The sequence below is a fragment of the Nyctibius grandis genome, chromosome 33 (assembly GCF_013368605.1).
Source record: "Nyctibius grandis isolate bNycGra1 chromosome 33, bNycGra1.pri, whole genome shotgun sequence".
Lineage (NCBI taxonomy): Eukaryota > Metazoa > Chordata > Aves > Nyctibiiformes > Nyctibiidae > Nyctibius > Nyctibius grandis.
In genome coordinates this window covers 2,173,408-2,189,932 of record NC_090690.1, presented here as the reverse complement: position 1 = coordinate 2,189,932, position 16,525 = coordinate 2,173,408, and the positions used below count along the sequence as shown (strand labels likewise).

General features: G+C 52.9%; 1 protein-coding gene across 4 annotated transcripts; it reads right to left on the bottom strand.

The window, feature by feature from the left end:
• Positions 1 to 1,481: 1,481 nt before the first annotated feature.
• SLC25A37 (solute carrier family 25 member 37) lies at positions 1,482 to 14,569 on the bottom strand. Of its 4 annotated transcripts, XM_068421530.1 has the most exons (5): positions 14,354 to 14,386; positions 10,343 to 10,469; positions 7,587 to 7,815; positions 6,095 to 6,151; positions 1,482 to 4,897 (listed from the first exon to the last, which is right to left on the bottom strand). In XM_068421530.1, exons 3-5 carry the CDS (start codon positions 7,807 to 7,809, stop codon positions 4,377 to 4,379), a joined length of 801 nt encoding a protein of 266 aa, XP_068277631.1. In that variant the 5' UTR covers positions 7,810 to 7,815; positions 10,343 to 10,469; positions 14,354 to 14,386; the 3' UTR covers positions 1,482 to 4,376. The 4 variants fall into 4 exon arrangements, with proteins under 4 accessions (XP_068277631.1, XP_068277630.1, XP_068277632.1 ...); XM_068421529.1 differs by lacking the exon at positions 10,343 to 10,469 and having other exon boundaries at positions 14,354 to 14,569; XM_068421531.1 differs by lacking the exons at positions 10,343 to 10,469; positions 14,354 to 14,386 and adding an exon at positions 12,523 to 12,781.
• Between the last annotated feature and the right edge of the window lie 1,956 nt (positions 14,570 to 16,525).

The window sequence follows — 16,525 nt, the reverse complement described above, 5'->3', positions numbered from 1 at the left end:
CCCTCCCTCCCCAGGAAGGTGTTTGCTGCTAAACCCTGTAATTATCATTATTATTTTTCCAGCAGACCTGCTGGCTGGTTGCATCCCAACAGGAGTTCATCTTTAGGATTTTAGGTGCATCTCTTAATCGCTGCACTGGGAACACCCTGAAAACAATTCCTCCTGTATCACTGGAAGATCCATACCCTGTGGATCAGCATCTATTCCAAATATGTCGTTTTCTAAACAAAACTGATAGGAAACAAATTGTTCTCCATCCCTTTGTCAAAATTACACAAGGCTGCTCCCAAAAAAATCCTTCAGACCCAGCTCCAGCTTTTTAAGGCTGAAGTTTTACACCAAGGAGTTCCAGACTCTTCTTTTTAAATCAGATGCACCATACTTGGTAAAGCTGAAATATTATTTTAAGATAACCTGGTTTTCATGCTAGATTTGGAGCAAGGACCACGCGGTTCTGCCAGGTTTATTAGAGATGAAAAGGAGCTGCAAAAATCCCAGGTTCCCCTGACAATGTTGGAAAGATGCAAATTTAGAAATAGAGCATGGTAGACTTTGGACCGAATCTTGGCCCAAAAAAACAAGAGGTGAGGAATTCCTTCTGCTTCTGCACACATAACCGTGGCACCAGCCGAGATGACAAATAACAGTTGATTTACCACTGGGACCAGATCAGAGCAACGTTACCTGCATCAGGCACGAAGCTGGAGACCAAAACCCCCTTGCAGGGCCATCTTCCACCCAGAGCTGAAACAGTCGCTCCACACTGGAAACTTCATAATCAAGAAGTTTTGGTTAAGCTTCACTTTTTCCCCTCTAGAGCCCCTTTGGCCAAGCCCTGGGGGTCTCACTGACCCTGGGGACATGGGGCAGCTCTGGTTACCCTGATGCTGCTCAGCCCAGCTTTAGGGGCAGGATTGTCCCCCCCAGCACCAGTGCTGTGCACAAACCCCACTGACAAACATGTTTTTCCCTTTTTACTGAAGGGAAAGGTAAGATCTAACACAGCTTAATATTTTCTGGGGTTTTCCCTTCAAATTACACAGCAAATATTATTGAAACCTCAGCAAACAAGTGGCTCCCCCAGGGCCTTCACCCCGTGCACTTTCTTCCAGGCAGGATGAAATTCCAATTTGGGAATTTGCTGCCGAACAAACCAGTTTGTGGGTTTGCTCTGCAAATCTCAAAAGCCAATTTATTGCCAAGAGGTCGGTGTTTCAAAACTCTCCAGCGGCTCCTAGAGGAGTGCAAGCCCGTGATACAGCCATCAGCTCCTGCCAGGCTGCAAAACCCCTCCCAGAAGTATTTTCTTCCTCCAGTGGGATGAGGAAGGGCTTTATCTGACTCAGAGGGTGAGGTTCAGGCAACGCTAGAAGGCACCATTCCTCCAGAGCTCAGAGCCATCGACACCCTCCTGCTGCTCGGCCCCGGCTGGAGGTCGATGCCCAACTACGCAGCCAAGGAAAGCCACAAGCATGAGCCTAAAAGGACAAAAATCAGAATATTTTATTTCCTTGAGCTCCAGTGATACAACTGTAGCAGCATTTCACAAATGAATTCCTGCATTGTTAAATACAAGTTTAAGGAAAAAAACATTAAATTCCAAAGCAGGCAAAAAAAAAAATACAAATTAAGAACTGCGGACAAAGTTACTCATCCTCCCCCTTAAATATGTGCGTTTGTTGCAGACAAAGCAGCAGTACATGTTTCACATACCAGGTTAAAATAAAACTTCAGACTCGCAGCAAAACTTTCAAATGCAAACCTAGAAGAGAGGAGGAGCAACGGCTTTGGTGAAGGGGCTTTCACCTGGGGATCCAGCATTACATACAGCAGGAAACATTTTAAACATGATACCTCTGCAATTATTAGACCAACTGGGCACGTTCCCAGCTGCAGATTGGGAAGTCTGGCTTTATCAGATACCCGGGGTAACCTGTAAAGAGCTTTAAAAACGTACAAGTGCTCTTCACCTACTCGCAGCTTGAGGCAGAACAAGCTCCCAAGAAAACCTTGACATGCATTTTTCCAGCTAGCAACCACAATGGGATGCTACCTCCCCCTCCCAGTACAATGCTCAGCTGGCCAAAGCCACAACTGCCCTCCCAATCACTCCACATCCCTTGAGCAAGTCCATCCTTCGTATCCCGGCTACTCACAAGTTACTCCAAATGGGAGATGAAGTTCTCCCCCAATAGCCAAGGTGAAGTCAGATATTAAAGCTAAGCAGCCAGAGAAAGAGGATGATGCACTGGGGACCTCTTGCCCAGCATGACTCCTAGCTACTGAAGTCATACTGAAAGCTGTCACCTTCCACATTACACTACAGTTTGCCTCTTTAATATTAAGTGACCCAAAATTTTCATCTAAGTGTTTATGCCCATCTCTGATGGAAATGTTTTGTGCAGTTCTGGTTCCTGTTAGTGACTCTCCAGTTTGTAAAGTCAATAGAAAAAGACATCTGAGGCTAACAGACAGCTCAGAGACCTCCAGCCTCGAGGATCTCGGCGTGCAGAGAGAGCCGAGGGCTTTCTCCAGCTGCCCCACCAAGACCAGTGGCCTCCAGCTTACAATTCTTACACTTTAAGACACAGGGTGCATTTGACACAGTGATTCATTCAGTTTAAGTGACAAAAAGGCATCAAGAAGCTCACTTCACCATTATCAGTGGTACAAGGTTAATTTACACAAGGCACACGCAACACCACCCAGAGAGGTGCTCTTTGATTTACCTTCTCCAAGTAACAGAGCAAAAGGGTTAGTGTCATCCTACTCAAGGCGCCTGGCTGACAGGACACCTCCAGTGACACGTGCCAGCCCAAAAGCTGCCCTCTGCATTGCAGCTGCCCCCTTCCAGTGCCAACACCAAGCTGAAGCCACGTCTCCACAAGCTGCCCCAGCTGTAAGGAGATGGTCCCACCTCAAGCCATCAGCTGCTGCTGGAAGGGCAAGTTCCAGGGAGGATGGAGATTTGCCAGTTGGTGTCCTGTAACTTACACTTAACACATCCAGGCTCCTAAAAATCCCTCATGAGCTACTGATCACCCAAGTAACGGGCTAAAGGATGCGTTTTGGTTTGGAAGAGCCATTCCTAGGAGGAGCAGGGCACGCAGCGAGGTTGCCACCCTTCCCAAGCAGGCACAGCTTCACTGGCCACCACAAAGCCCAGCATCCCGCAGCAGCAAAACCAAACCCACAGCACGAGGAACCTCTCCAGGTTGGTTGTTTTTTTTTTTCCTCCCCAACAGAGATAAGCAGCAGCTTATTGTCAAACATGAGTCGGGAGGTGGCTTCGGTTCTGCAGGTCAGACTTGCCCAAGGCTTTCGCTGCCTGCCGCTGGGCTGGTGCTGCCAGGATGCGACCCTTGCGACTCAGTAGCCAAACTGTAAACAGAAGCTCCAGGATCCCCCCAGGGATCAGAGCAGCTCCGTGCACCCCGCTCCGACCCTGCCAGCTATCGAGATGTGCATGGTCGCTCCTGTCAGCGGGATCAGGGCCTTAGTGAAAAAATATGAATAAATTAAGGGAGGATGAAGGCTGTTCAGCTATCACACATGATAAAAATGTACCTTTAAAAAAAGTGTTTGCAAGAAAAAAATACTATTCTTTAAAATCTACATTTTTTTTTAAGAGTCTCCTTGTAAAAAAATTTAATTGCTCGTTTCCCCCCTCTCCCCCACAAAGTGACCAGGTATTTCGGGGTGCCCCTCCTTGGTGCCCTACAGTTTCCCAAAGCGGTGTCCCCATTCCTTCTTCCCCCATCACAGCAAGTCTCGAGGGGCTACCAAGTACCTGGACACCCACACGAGAATCTGGGCCACCATTTGGGGGCTAAATGCTCTATAATTAAAGCCAATCTGGCTATAAAAATAAATGCTTTTGTGTCTTCCTTACGTAGGATGGAAGAATTTAGCCCTTTTTAAACAGCTCAGCATCTAGCTGTAATAGTATTTAAAAAACAAATCAAATGCCTACATAGAAAAATAAAGGATAAACATTATCCATCTATTTTATATTTATATAAAAAGTAAGTTCTGTGACAGGATATTTTGCTTCTTCGCTGTAAAAAAAACCCAGCCTAGGCTGTACAGCCTAAGCCTTCTGGTGAGGAGTAAACTACACCTTCAAACTTATTCAGAGAAAAATATCACTTAGCAATTTCACTTGTCCAAAATAAAGTTATTAAATAGATATATATTATTGTAAGTCTTTATAAACTATTTCATTGTTTAAGCAAGGAACATGTGACTGAGGACCACTTCAATCCTGCCTTCCCTGGGGAGGGAGAAGCGGCCATCAGTGGTGAATCCACCAGAAACCTGGCACACACACACGCACGGCGGGGCACGGAGCCTTGCATTCACCCTCGGTAAGTCCTTCACAAGGATGTTCTTTTTTCCAGCTTGTGCTTTGTGAGAAAGTACTTGAAGAATTCATACACCGACCAGGCGATGGCCGTTGAAGGCATCTGGTAAATGACGCGTGCCTGCACCCCTCTGAAATACCCCGCGATGCCCCCCAGCTGATAGACAGTCTTGAAGGCGTTCACCATGCCCGAGAGATGGCCGCTGATGTTCACAGAGCTCAAGGCCATGTTCTCCTGGGTGTTGAGCAGGGTCTTGCAAACATCCAGAGGAGTGGTGGCGGCGGCAGCCACGGCCCCCGCGATGGCGCCGGAGACGATGTGGGAGCGAGGGTTGTACTCCCGGCGTGGGTTGATCTGCTCCTGCATGAATTCGTAGGTGATGAAGTGAATGGCCTGGAAGGGGACGTTCATGGTGAGCTGGGTGGTGTAGCTGCGGTAGAAGGCACCGAACCCCTCCGTCCTCTGCACTGTCCTTATGCACGCCAGGACGGACTTGTAGGGGGAGTTGAACATCTGCATCCGCTGCTTCACCACTGGTCCAGGTGATGGCCACAGGGGAGGAAGGCAGGGCAGGCAGCACCAGGCAGGACAGACACAGGCAGATAAACACTTATTAGCTAAGGCACATGGTTCCTGGTCATCACAACACCCAGACCAAACCCTGCTCCAAGTCCCAACTATCCAGAACCAACCTCCCCTTCCAAGTCCAAACTGCTACGACATAAACCAGGCATTTCTGTGGCAATGAGCTCCTATCGACAGGCTTTCACCAGAAGGCTGTGTACATCCTCTGCTTCCCCCAACCTGCCCCGTGCTCCCAAAAACCTCAATGCAACAGGGAAGCGGGTCAGAGCTCAGCCCCAGCTCAACAGCTCTCCACTTCCATGGGCCAACGCACTCCTCTCAAGCTTCATCAAGAAACCTTTAGTTCTAGCTAGAAAGGCATTAAGGCAGACTGATAAGGACCCTCCTTTGTATCTGTAAGGATGCAGAGCTGTTGTGCAGGAACAGACATACCAGGAGGACAAGGGCAAAAAGGTGATTAAATAACTGTCCATCACCTGGGAAGTGTAACAGACCCCACCTACAGTCCCAAGTCCTGAAATGGAACAACTTCCACTGCCTTAACCCAAAGGCCAGTTAATTTAATTCATTTAATCAGGATATGATTAAAAGGATTTTAAACACCAGAGACATTTTTTTTTCCTTCAGAAAAACCTGACTTTGGGCCAACTCAGAAGTACAATACATTAACACTGAAGAGCTCAGGCCAGATAATTGTCTTTGTTTTAGCTGCATTTTACCATCAGTTCTCTTCATGCCAGACTCTACCTACCCAGGAAAGCCACGCAACAGTCCCACCAGCTGCTGTGCTTGTCTAGCGACACAACTGAGCTCCGTTTTGTTTGGGTAGCCCAAAGCTTCAGAAAAAACCTCAACCACTTTAATAAAGATGCACTAGCAGAGCAGTAACAGCATCGTGTTAGTGAAGGTGACACCAGTTTTCCTGGAAAGTCACCATACGCCGTGCAGATGCTGCGCAACCCCTTGGCAAGCAAGGGAAAACAGCCAGGCAGAATTTATCCCTTTACACTGGCCCGTCTGAGCTCATTACAAGCCGGACAGAGTCACTAAAGCAAAGGGTTTGAGCTGCTGAGATGGCGCAGGGTGTCCCCGATGCCCTCCCAGGCTAACGGGGTGCAGCACTTCCCGGGAGCGCAGGGCTTTACCTTCAGCCGGATTCATCACCGCGTCGTGGAGCAGCGTGGCCACGCTCCCAGCTATACCTGCAAGACACAAAAGCATCCTTCAAAAGGAGGATCGGGAGGCCAGGGGCTTGCTCGGGCACTGCCATCCGTGCAGGCAGCAGCCCGCACACCACCGAGCACCTGGGTACCGCTGCCCGGGGAGCTGCAGCCCAGCGCCGCAGCAAGCCCAAGCACCCAGCACCACAGCTTGTTCCCACTGGAGAAAAATCCATCCAGAGCAGCTTGATGGACACCAGGATCTGCTTCACAGGATCACAGCCCTCCCCTTCGCTATTCCCTGCAACAACTCACAAGGTTTTGGCTACTCAAGACAGCAGCGCCTTCACGCAGCCTGCGCTGGGCCGAGAAATGAGCAATGTTTAGAACTGGCTCAGCGCATCCATAATTAGGTATTTTCATCCGTTTACTCAGTCTAGTTTTAAACACTAATTGCACAGATTCTGCAAACACCCAGCCAGCCATTAATGATGCTGCAGTTGGCTCTCAGATGGGCCTCTCAAGCCACACCTTCTCCTTTGATGTAGGTTTCCATCTCAAATTCTCTCTTGCCCAAATGACTTTTGGTCATTTCTCATTAACGCAGGGCTTCAGTTTTCCCACTGCACCAAAAGCCTGTAGCTACTTGAGAGGCAAACACAGGAAGCGTATTACTAGCTAAAAGCAGCAAGCCAGAAAGACATTATATACCCTTAACTGAGTTGATTCGAGTCAAGTCAAGTGACTGCCGCGGCAGATTCCTACTGTCACATCACATGAAGGACCAGGCAGAAGTGTCTTCTGCACAAACCCTTTTGCAACACCCTGGCTGCTCAATTAGAGCATTTCTGTTGTCACAGTGGTATTGCTGGACCTAAAAGCAAAAGCCTTCCTGGTAGAAGCAAAATCTTTAACAAAGCATGTGAGCACACAGAGGATGCAGTGGACTTTGCCATGCTGGAGCTCCAAGGGAGACATGTGGAACAACCTGTACTTCAAACCTCAAGAGGTTTAGATGATGCCTTCAAACAAAGCCAGAATCAGCAGCCTGCGACTGCATCTGAACACCTCTTGTCCAATGCATTGATTACTTGTGCTAGAATAATTTGAGATTAAAGAGTAGCGCAGAAATCTAGATCAGACTAAGACTTTGGAGGGTGCACACCAGTGCCACCAGGGCTTTCAGGCCAGGAAGGGCTTCTCTACCCTGCTGCTCACAGCCAGCCCAGCCATCTCTACCCTCTGGAAGACAGACGTACCAAGCAGGGTGTGGAGATCTGCAAGCCTGGGGTTACGTTTGCATCTTGCATCCTCCCGTACGGGTATTTACAGGGGCAGTCTGAACGCAGGCTGCCTACAGCAGACCTTCCAGGAGCAGAGCACAGTGAAGGATGCCAGGCTAAGTGTGGGAAGCAAGCAAGGGACAGGCTGTTAACTGCAAGCTTTTATTGTGTGTGCAAAAAAAACCCCAAAATACCATTGGCCAAGTGGCTGTTTCCTCCATGCTGGATAGTATCACTTAGAGACTTTTTCATTTTTTCATAGCAGGCAAAGTACATTGCGTGGGCAGGGCCAGCCCCCAGCATGGTGACATTAATCCCACGTAAAGGCCTCCAGAAACCCTCTGTAAGGACAATCTTCTTCAGAGCTTCGTACACGCTCCTGTACTGGGCTTTGGGGTCCGGCTGCAAGCTCTGCATCCTTGTCTGCAACAAAGCACACGAAGGGAGAGGCCTCAGTTACCTGTCTTGAATGCAACAAGCACAAGCCATAGAGTTAAAGAGCTACAAGACTTCCAAGACCACTAGAGGGGTCAATAATTTATTCCCAGCTGCACCCAGACCGGGGCCACAGCACTATTTATCCACGCTTTGCCTGCCAGACCAGCGAGATTAACTCCACGCTCACATTGCAACACCAAAACGTTACGAGGCTGCTCAGACAAGTGCTCAGCAGAGGGAAGTGTAACCTCTGCTCTTGTTTGTGCATGGAAAGTGCAGGGAATTAAGCTGGTGCAGTTGTTCAAAAGCCTCGGTGAAGAAATAGTCAGGATTTAATTGCCTCTTGCTTACAACACTCCCGGCTCTCTGCCCCAGCTTGTCCTCCTGCAGTTGCTCAGCTGCTTTGACCCTTGGTGTGCAGAGTCAGTCTGTTGGGAAGCAGGATTCCTAGAAGGGCAAGCTGACAAAATAGAGTACCTGCAGTAACCCACCCCAGAGACAGGGAAAGGCCACCCCGTTCCCCTGCACAGAGACCCAAAGAAGACCCAGCTGGTGCCGATGGCCCCCAGCAGCCCGGAGAGCACAGAACCACCCTCCACCCTCCCAGCTCCTGGTGCACTGCAGCCACCAACTGCGTGAGCCAGGAGGGTTCACCTGCATCTTTGTTCAACAGTCCTCGACAGGCTTTTCTTCCACAGCTTTCTGAAGCCAGCTAAGCTTCTGGCACCCAAAGCACCCTATTAAACTCACTGCCATCACTTAATTGCTCACCATGGGAAAACCGACTTCCTTTACCTTGTTTCAGGCTTCTGCAGACTGATGCCATCACACACCAGCCCTTGCCATGATGATGCCAACCTGCAGCGGGCATTTGCGGGGCACAGACCCCAGCCACCTCTCACCAGCAACAGGAGAGACACCAGCAGGGCTTAAACCTCTATGACTATCCCAGAAAGACTGAGCAAATCTAGAGGATTGCCCAGGCCACCTCCACACTTCCTCGCTGGAACACGTCCCTTCAAGCCTATCAGTTTATACTTCAGTAACTAGCCAGGAGGCAATACTACAGCCAAGCTTTCAGACAAGATTAAGTCACTAAAAATATTTCAGGTTTGGACCTTTGATTCCCCAAACCACCCTGGTTACCAGAAGCTGAAGAGCACTTTCACATACGCCTTCTGAGACCAAGCAAGAGACCAGGGCTGAATTCAGGACATTTACCCAGTGTAATAAAACCAAGCTATGAAAGCAGCAAAGCAATGACATGAAGCTAAGTCAAACAAATTACTGTATTTGTAGTAAATAGTCTAAAAAAATTTGCTCAGGAATTACATTTGCAAAGCGACTTAGTCCAGCAGCTGGCTGAACTTCAGACTCGAGCATCAGCCGGTGGTCATGACAAGGCATCACCCTACAACAGGGAATGGGGTGGCCTCGAGCAAAGCCTCCTGTTCCAGAGCACTAAATGCATTGTACCTATGAACAGCGCTGGAAATAAACCCAAAGGCTCAGAAAAATCCTCCTTTAAAGGTAGCGACAACACTGAATTATCTCGGAATTTAAAAACAGGTTTTAAAGCCGGCTCTGAGTGCTTGCTGAGCACAACTAAGGGTCTTACAACCCCTCCATGGGTCTCTGCACTTTCCTGTCCCACAGATGTCCATCAGGAGGGGCTGGATTTCATGATGCCCCAGAGAAACTCCCGGCAGCCGCTCCACCACCAGCGTGACTCAGCGTGACCCACCGCTGCCGAGCTGGTCACATCCAGCTGGCGTTTTGGGTTTGGTTTTTTTTTTCCTCCCTGTGCTAGTTCTAACTTGAAGGCATTGCTTCAGACTCCAGAACTGACCCCAGGAGATCTCACCCCGGTCTGTTGCTGGGATGCCTTTGAAGCAGTCAGGATAATTTAAGCATGCAGCAGTGTCGTCTCGTCAGAAAGGTAATCAGGGATAAGTGCTTCTGTAAAGCAATAAACTATCAACCTGGCGTGTGCAGGACCGAAGCACACGGTGCCGTGTTGTCAGGATCTAACCCCGAGTATCTCCACCCTTACCGAGGATCCAGCTGCTTTCACATGAGAATGGATAAGCATCAATTTTTATTTCTCCATTGATAATCTGCACCACTCTAGAGGGGTTCAGAAGCTCACACCGTACCCCAGAGCAGGCGGTAAGTGTATTTGTACCCCTCCTAACCCACGCACGCTGCAGTCTGCATCACCTCCAGCACAGCCAGGCCCATGGGCTCACACCTTTCATTAATGCTGTGGACACAAACAGCCCAAGGAGTAACCAAAACCAGGATCTCCTGTGTGGCTGCTGCAACACAAGAGGCACAGAGCTGAAAACAGGTTCAGCTCTCTTTCATCCAGGATAAGTTTATCGTGGTGTGAACAATGACGATTTGCTATGCAGTCCTTACCCTGCCAACTCCTGCCACCCACCTGAAGCCAGCAAGCTCCTCCGGAGCCTCACCCCCCTGTTAACCAGCCAAGAAACACTTCTCCACCTACTTATATTAATCCTCATTGCATAAGGCAAGAGCACGCTGACAACCGCAAGCATCCCAGTCGTCCCGGTTTCAGTTTGGGCATAAGAAGCAACACCAAAAGTCACAGCTTCAGGTTGGCCTCCCTGCAGCTAACAAAAGACACAGAGAAGATGCTTTCACCAGGAAATAAGCAGCATTTCTGCAGCAACCTGCTCAGATCCTGCTGGCTGGAGAAGGCTTTGCTATTGCATGACCCACGCCACGCTCAGGGAAGCGGCTCTGAACACCCCATTTTTTTTGCTAGGCTGTTTTTCAGCCAGAGCAGCTCCCCAGCCAAGCAACACACTTGGTGTGGTACCCACCCGTGTCTGAAAAGGCCCACGGGAGGGGAGCATAGGGTCAGTCGAACAGGTTAGCCGTGAGTTTCCAGCACCCCAACACTACCAGCTGAAACAAGAGTAACTGCTCCTCCTGGACCTGTGTCAAGACAGGTGGATGCAGAACCTCCCACTGCCAAACCCAAGCATCCCTCACCCCAAAGTCTAAATAAACCACAGTAAAACAGCTCATAGGAGCTCATCTGCCCTGCCACCCTCGTACTTGTGTGCCTTCAAGACCTTAGTTACAAGCAGGAAAGCTCCAAAGTCTACTTGCACCAGGCAGGTCACCCACAGTTGACTGTCCTAGCTGAAGCCAATGAAACACTCACTCCATCGTTCCCAACAAGCCCCACCGTACTTGCCCTCTTTACCTTTCCACTCCCCTCTCTGACATCACAGATGTAGGCTAGATGTTTCTCCTACCCTTCCATTAGGAACCACGCGCAGCCACAGCAAAGCCAACTTACAGACGTCTTGTTGCACCAGCTTGGTTAGGAGCAGTTCAGGTTTTCATGGAGAAGGACTGCAACGTAGTTAGGGCTGGTGCAAGGACTTTTTGTCATTAGTGCAACTGCCATCCGCTGCGAGGAAGGGAGGTTCAAGCCCAGCACACCTCCAGTTCCTCCCTGAGCTGTCTCACATGAGCAATTAGTTCCCAGGTGAGGACAAGAGCATTCTTCACATCCTCAAGGCAGCTACTTTACCTGCCTTGGGAAACCAGCTCCAGCAGCCTTGCAGAAAAGCCACCAAATGGCTTAAGCAAGAGGAGGCTCCAAGGGAGTCCTCCAGAAACTCCCTTCCTTCACCATCATAAGTCCTTGACATGCTGATCTCTAAAATTAATTCAGAGACTCATCAGGCTTGCCACAACAGCTGCATTTTCAGCAGCTCCAAAACAAAACAAGCCTAAGCACTATGAGAAACACCACCAGCACACATCTAACACCCTACAGTTCAAGGCAGTGTTTTACCACAACCACAGCACAAGTGGGTAAGACAGAGGCCAACGTGTAGTTAAGGCTGAAGCTGCAAAGAGGTCTTTACCATTAGAAGAAAAATGATGGGAAGGAAAAGACACCAAGCAAGTCTCAATAGTCACAAGCCTCCAGCTGAAGGTTTAGTTGCTAAACACGACCTGTAACACATTTCCCCTCTAAACAAACAGCAACACTGCCACAAAACACACACACCACTAGCAATGCTTTAAGCTACAGCAGAGTAATCGCAGCCAGGCGCTGTAGCAGGTTGCACACAGGCATGTGCATCACGGATTTACACCTCCCCTCATCCCATCCCAGCACGTGCTGCACCGTGAGCACCATCAGCACCTCTGGGTATTTTCTACGCTGTCACACAGGCGTACCTGTGAACTTGAGAGGTCCATAGGGCACTACGTTAACTGCTTGCCTTGACTCACCTCAACAGGCCACCACCATCGCAGCCTGCCCTACCCCGACCCCGGCAAGCTCAGGCATTGTGCAAGTGTCTGAAGCAAACAATTCCCCAAATTAAAACAGTTTCAGTTTCTCTTTCAGAGGAAACAACTTGCTGGAACCAAAACATTTCCTCTACAGCACGACCTAGCCAGGTGCCTGAAATGCTTCATCCTGCAGCATCCACAGCCCCCACCTCCTCCATGGGCTCTGCTCAGCTCTACAAGCCCGGTAGTTATTATCCAGAAAGTCAGCCTAAGGAAGGAGCTTTGCTGCTTTTCTGTAGGAGGAGAGTGGCACATTTCCCATGGTAAAGACAGCTGTTCTTACAAGCTTAATTAGTTACTCCCACTACAAAAAAAAAAAGCCCTTTTGGGGTCAGTTCTCACCTTTTCCTGTAGCAAACAGACAGAACAGGCTCAGAGCAGCAGCAAGCGCCCACCGCAGGAGCAGGACCCGCAGCCTGCAGCTCGGGATTTCACTCTGCCCCCGACACACGGGGTGACCTTGGCCGCGCTCCGCCGGAGTTTTCCCACAGCCAGCCAACAGCCGGAGTATTTTATCTGCTTCCAAGCACCTCAAGGCAGTTTGCTGAGTGGGATTAGTCCCAGCGTAAGGCATTGCCCCGGCACTCTCCTAGCACACACAGGCTGTGAAGCAACCAGGGAATTCACTGCCCCGTGAAATCAACACTTTTACCTTCCCATAAAGCACCTCCCGCTTCGGGAAACTGGGCACAACTTTCGTTTTCTCCCTCTGCCTTTTCCCCGCAGAGGAAATGCCCTCTCAAACAACGCCATAAAGTTCGGAGTGACGACACGCTGCTCTGACCGTGACTTGGCAGAAAATACCAGGCTCGTTTGTGAAAGGAGCCGGTGCGGAGGCACTCGGGGTGGGCACAGACCCTGCGCCTCCGGGGGACCTGCGACGCGGAGTAGCCCAAACCTACGAGCCGGGTCCAGCAGGCAAAGACCCAGAGGGAAAACACAGCAAAAAAGCAGAGAGTATTTCCTTTGAATGCTTATCACAGCACACTGGCAAGACCTCCAGTGCCTCAAAGCGAAGGCATTTCCTCTCCTCCACTCTTTCTACTCTTTCAGGGAGCCCTGCATTGAAAAGAGGAGAAATTAGAGCATCGGCTTGCAGCTTTTCCCAACCGGACCACGGAGGATCTGTCAGCACCGACAATACATTATCGAGGGCAGTTGGCTTTTCCCAACCTTTTTTAAGCTGCCAAAGCAGCATGTTGGCAGGGCAGAGGGAGAAAAATACCCTTCACGACGCCTCCTACCACGCTGGTGACGCCATGAAGTCTTCCCTCGTGTGTACTCGACACCAGCGAGAGCTCACCCATTAGTCTCGAGAAGCTCTTCTGCATCAGAACCCAACCACCACCGGCACATCTGCAGCCACACAAACCCCTTTATAAGCCCTGACCTCGATAAAGTCACCACTCCCATGGGGCTGGGGTCACACATCAGGTCGGGTTCACATCCCTTGCAGCCATCCTGGCAGGCAGACAGACGGATCACCCTGTCCCACCAGCTTTTCCCTCCTGGGTTGGGATTCCAACACTACAGAAGGGAAAAGCCACCTGGGGGGCTCCTGCTCCAGCCATAGGGCACTGGTGGCATCTCCTGGTGGCATCTCCTGCCCCAGGGAACAGCGCGAGGACTTTGGTTGCTGCAGCGGGAGGCGGTAAGGCCCGGCACACACCTTTGCACCGTGGGTTGCGCAAAGCTCACCAGGGCCGAGGACGCTGGGTCTGCCCAGGACAGCACCCAAGGGGCTGCAGGGACGGGTCCAGGGTGGGTGCACAGCTCACCTTCCATCAGCAACGTCGAGGGTGACACCTCGGGGACCTGCCACACTGCAGCACCCTGCTCCTCACCCACCCCAGCACCCCTCGCACGCTCCCCAACAGCCCGCTACAACTCTGCTCCCCCCCAAACACCACTCCGCACCCCGGGAGCCCTGTACACCGCAGCACCCCTTGCACGCTTGCCCCTCGCTTGCGCCCCGACACCCCTTACACGCTCCCCCCCCCCGGTCCACCCCCAGCACCCCACGCGTGCTCACCGGCTTGCACCAGCACAAACCCCGGCACCCCCGTACACGCTCCCGGGCACCCCCGGTGCACACACCCCCGTGCACGCCTCCCCCGAGACCGCCAGCCGGCGGAGCAGGTCCCGGAGGCCACCCTCACCCGCAGCCACGCACCTTGACCGAGTCCACCGGGTACATGACCGTGTGCTCCATGATGCCCGCCACCGCCCCGGCCATCATGTGGGTGCCGAGCGAGGCGCCGCTGGGCAGGCTCTCGTACTCCTCGCCCTCCATAGGCGGCGCGGGGGCGGCGGCAGCGGTGGCGGGGCGCGGGGGGCCGGGCCCCGGGGGCGCCGCCGCGCTGCCCCCGACTCCGCAGCTCAGCTCCATCCGCCCGGTGGACGGCGGTTGCGGGGGGGTGGGCACCGGGGGGGTCCGCACGGGGCTCGCGCACCGCCCCGGCCCCCGTTTTAAAGCCGCGCCCGCGCCCCGCCCCGCCCCGCTCCGCGCCCGCCAATAGCGAGACGCCGCCGCCGTCGCCCGCCCGCCCCCTTGGGCCGCGGCATGACGTTACAGGGCGCCGGGCAGGGGAAAGGGGAAGATTGACAGGGACGCTGGCGAATGGCGAGGAGGAAGCGGCCGGGGTGGAGGGGCTTGATTGGCTCTGCCGGCGGGGGGGCGGGCCGGCTGGCCGGCGAGCGGAGGGGGGCCCGGCGGCGCGCGCGCCTCCCGTGGAAGCGCGCGGGTCCGGCGTGAGATCCTCGTGCAGGCGGCTCGTGCGCGCGCGCGCCCCCCGCGCCAGCGCCCCCCGGTGCCAGCGCCCCCCGGTGCCAGCGCCCCCCGTGCCAGCGCCCCCCGCCCGGGACCGTGTGCCCCTCGCACAAGCCCAAGCGCGGCCGGTGCAAGCGCTTCCCCCCCCCGCCCCGCGCCGTGCAAGCACCGGTACGGGCGAGAGGTGGCTCGGGGTGCCCCAGGACCGGTGGCCCCCGGCAGCAGCCGGCCCAGCGCTCGCCGGCGTGTCGGGGCGCAGAGCGGTGCCCCGCGGCACAGGGCGCGCCCCGTGTGCGCGGCCAGGGTGGGTGCAGGCTCCGGGGCCCCGGGGGGGCTTTCCGGGGGGGGCAGCCCCGGCTGCACCGTGGGGTGCCGTGGGGCGAGGCCGGGGAGGGAGGGAGGGAGGGAGGGAAAGGGGAAACCGTGGGCATTACACGAGCAAAGGTGGTATTTTTCTGGGAGCGAAGCAGCCCTCGGCACGTGGGCGTCCCACGTCCCCAGACAGCCCCAAACGCTCCCCAAAGCACGAGCGAGGCCGCGGGGCCAGCTCGGGTCTTGCGCTGCTGCCGCTGTGTCTCGGCGGAGTTTTGCCTGCGATAGGGTTTAGTTTTGGTTGGGCTCTCGGGGTTTCCGGGTGCCTCAGCTCGCACAGAGCCCAGTGCCACCTCCTGTCACCCTGGCAGGACGAGGCGTCACATCAGTTCCCCTGCATGGGCTTGAGCCTCGGCGTGGGGAAGAAAAGCTCGTGGAAGGGCTTAGGAGAGCTTTCTGCCCTTCCCTGCAAAGGCTTTTTGGGAAGATGGGATCCGCAGCATCCACTGTCCCTCACTGCAGCTCCCGCTCCACCACAGAGCCATTAATCCTGGCCTGTCTGCGGGAGGAACGAGCTCACCCCATGCCCCTGTATAACACTCCTCTTCCCCTGTATGATCTCTCTGTTCCACCACACAATCAGCCCAAACCAATTAAATTTGACGCTCTCTAAAGAGATGGAGGGGAAGTCTTCGTGGCGCAGGGTGCTGGGAACGGCACCGACTTTATTTCATTCCTCCTTGAAGGATTATTTGGAATTCGACCTTGCTGGGAAGGTGGCGTCGTGTAGCGTGTGCTGAAATCAAGGTTAACCATTTGCATGAAGCACCATGAGAATGCAAAGCAATTTATTGCTGCTTGAGCCTTGGGGAAGCAAGTAAGAAAACCATCCTCCGAGGGCCCAAAAAAGCAGAAAAATAAAGCGCTTGGTTTTCCTGTTAATCATGAAATGAATACACACGATGGGGGAAAAGCCTGGTCTGTTCTCATCCTCGCCTCCCGTCTGGGTACCCAGAGAGGGGCTGCGGCAGAGCAGCACTGGGGCCGGTGCTGGCACGTACTCTGCTCCTCCCTCCGGCGCTCAGGTGGCCCCGTGTTGGTGCTGGGAAGCCTCCGTTCTCCGTGGGAATAAGGCGCCGCTGGAAAAAATGACAATAATAAGAGTGTCACACACGTGATTCACTCCTGATTGATTTGGGGGACCTGGCAGTGTTTTCTGTACCTGCAGCAGTGCTTGCTGGAGGCGAGACCTGGCCACCGTCC

Bases quoted from the DNA above. Each gene is read 5' to 3' on its own strand.
- SLC25A37 (XM_068421529.1), bottom strand. From the start codon at position 14,569: ATGGAGCTGAGCTGCGGAGTCGGGGGCAGCGCGGCGGCGCCCCCGGGG. The intron at 6,152-7,586 runs GTATTTTGGGGT...TGTGTCTTGCAG, and splicing joins AAACAGCCACTTGGCCAATG to GTATAGCTGGGAGCGTGGCC. The intron at 4,898-6,094 runs GTAAAGCCCTGC...CACCTGGACCAG, and splicing joins GGTGATGAATCCGGCTGAAG to TGGTGAAGCAGCGGATGCAG.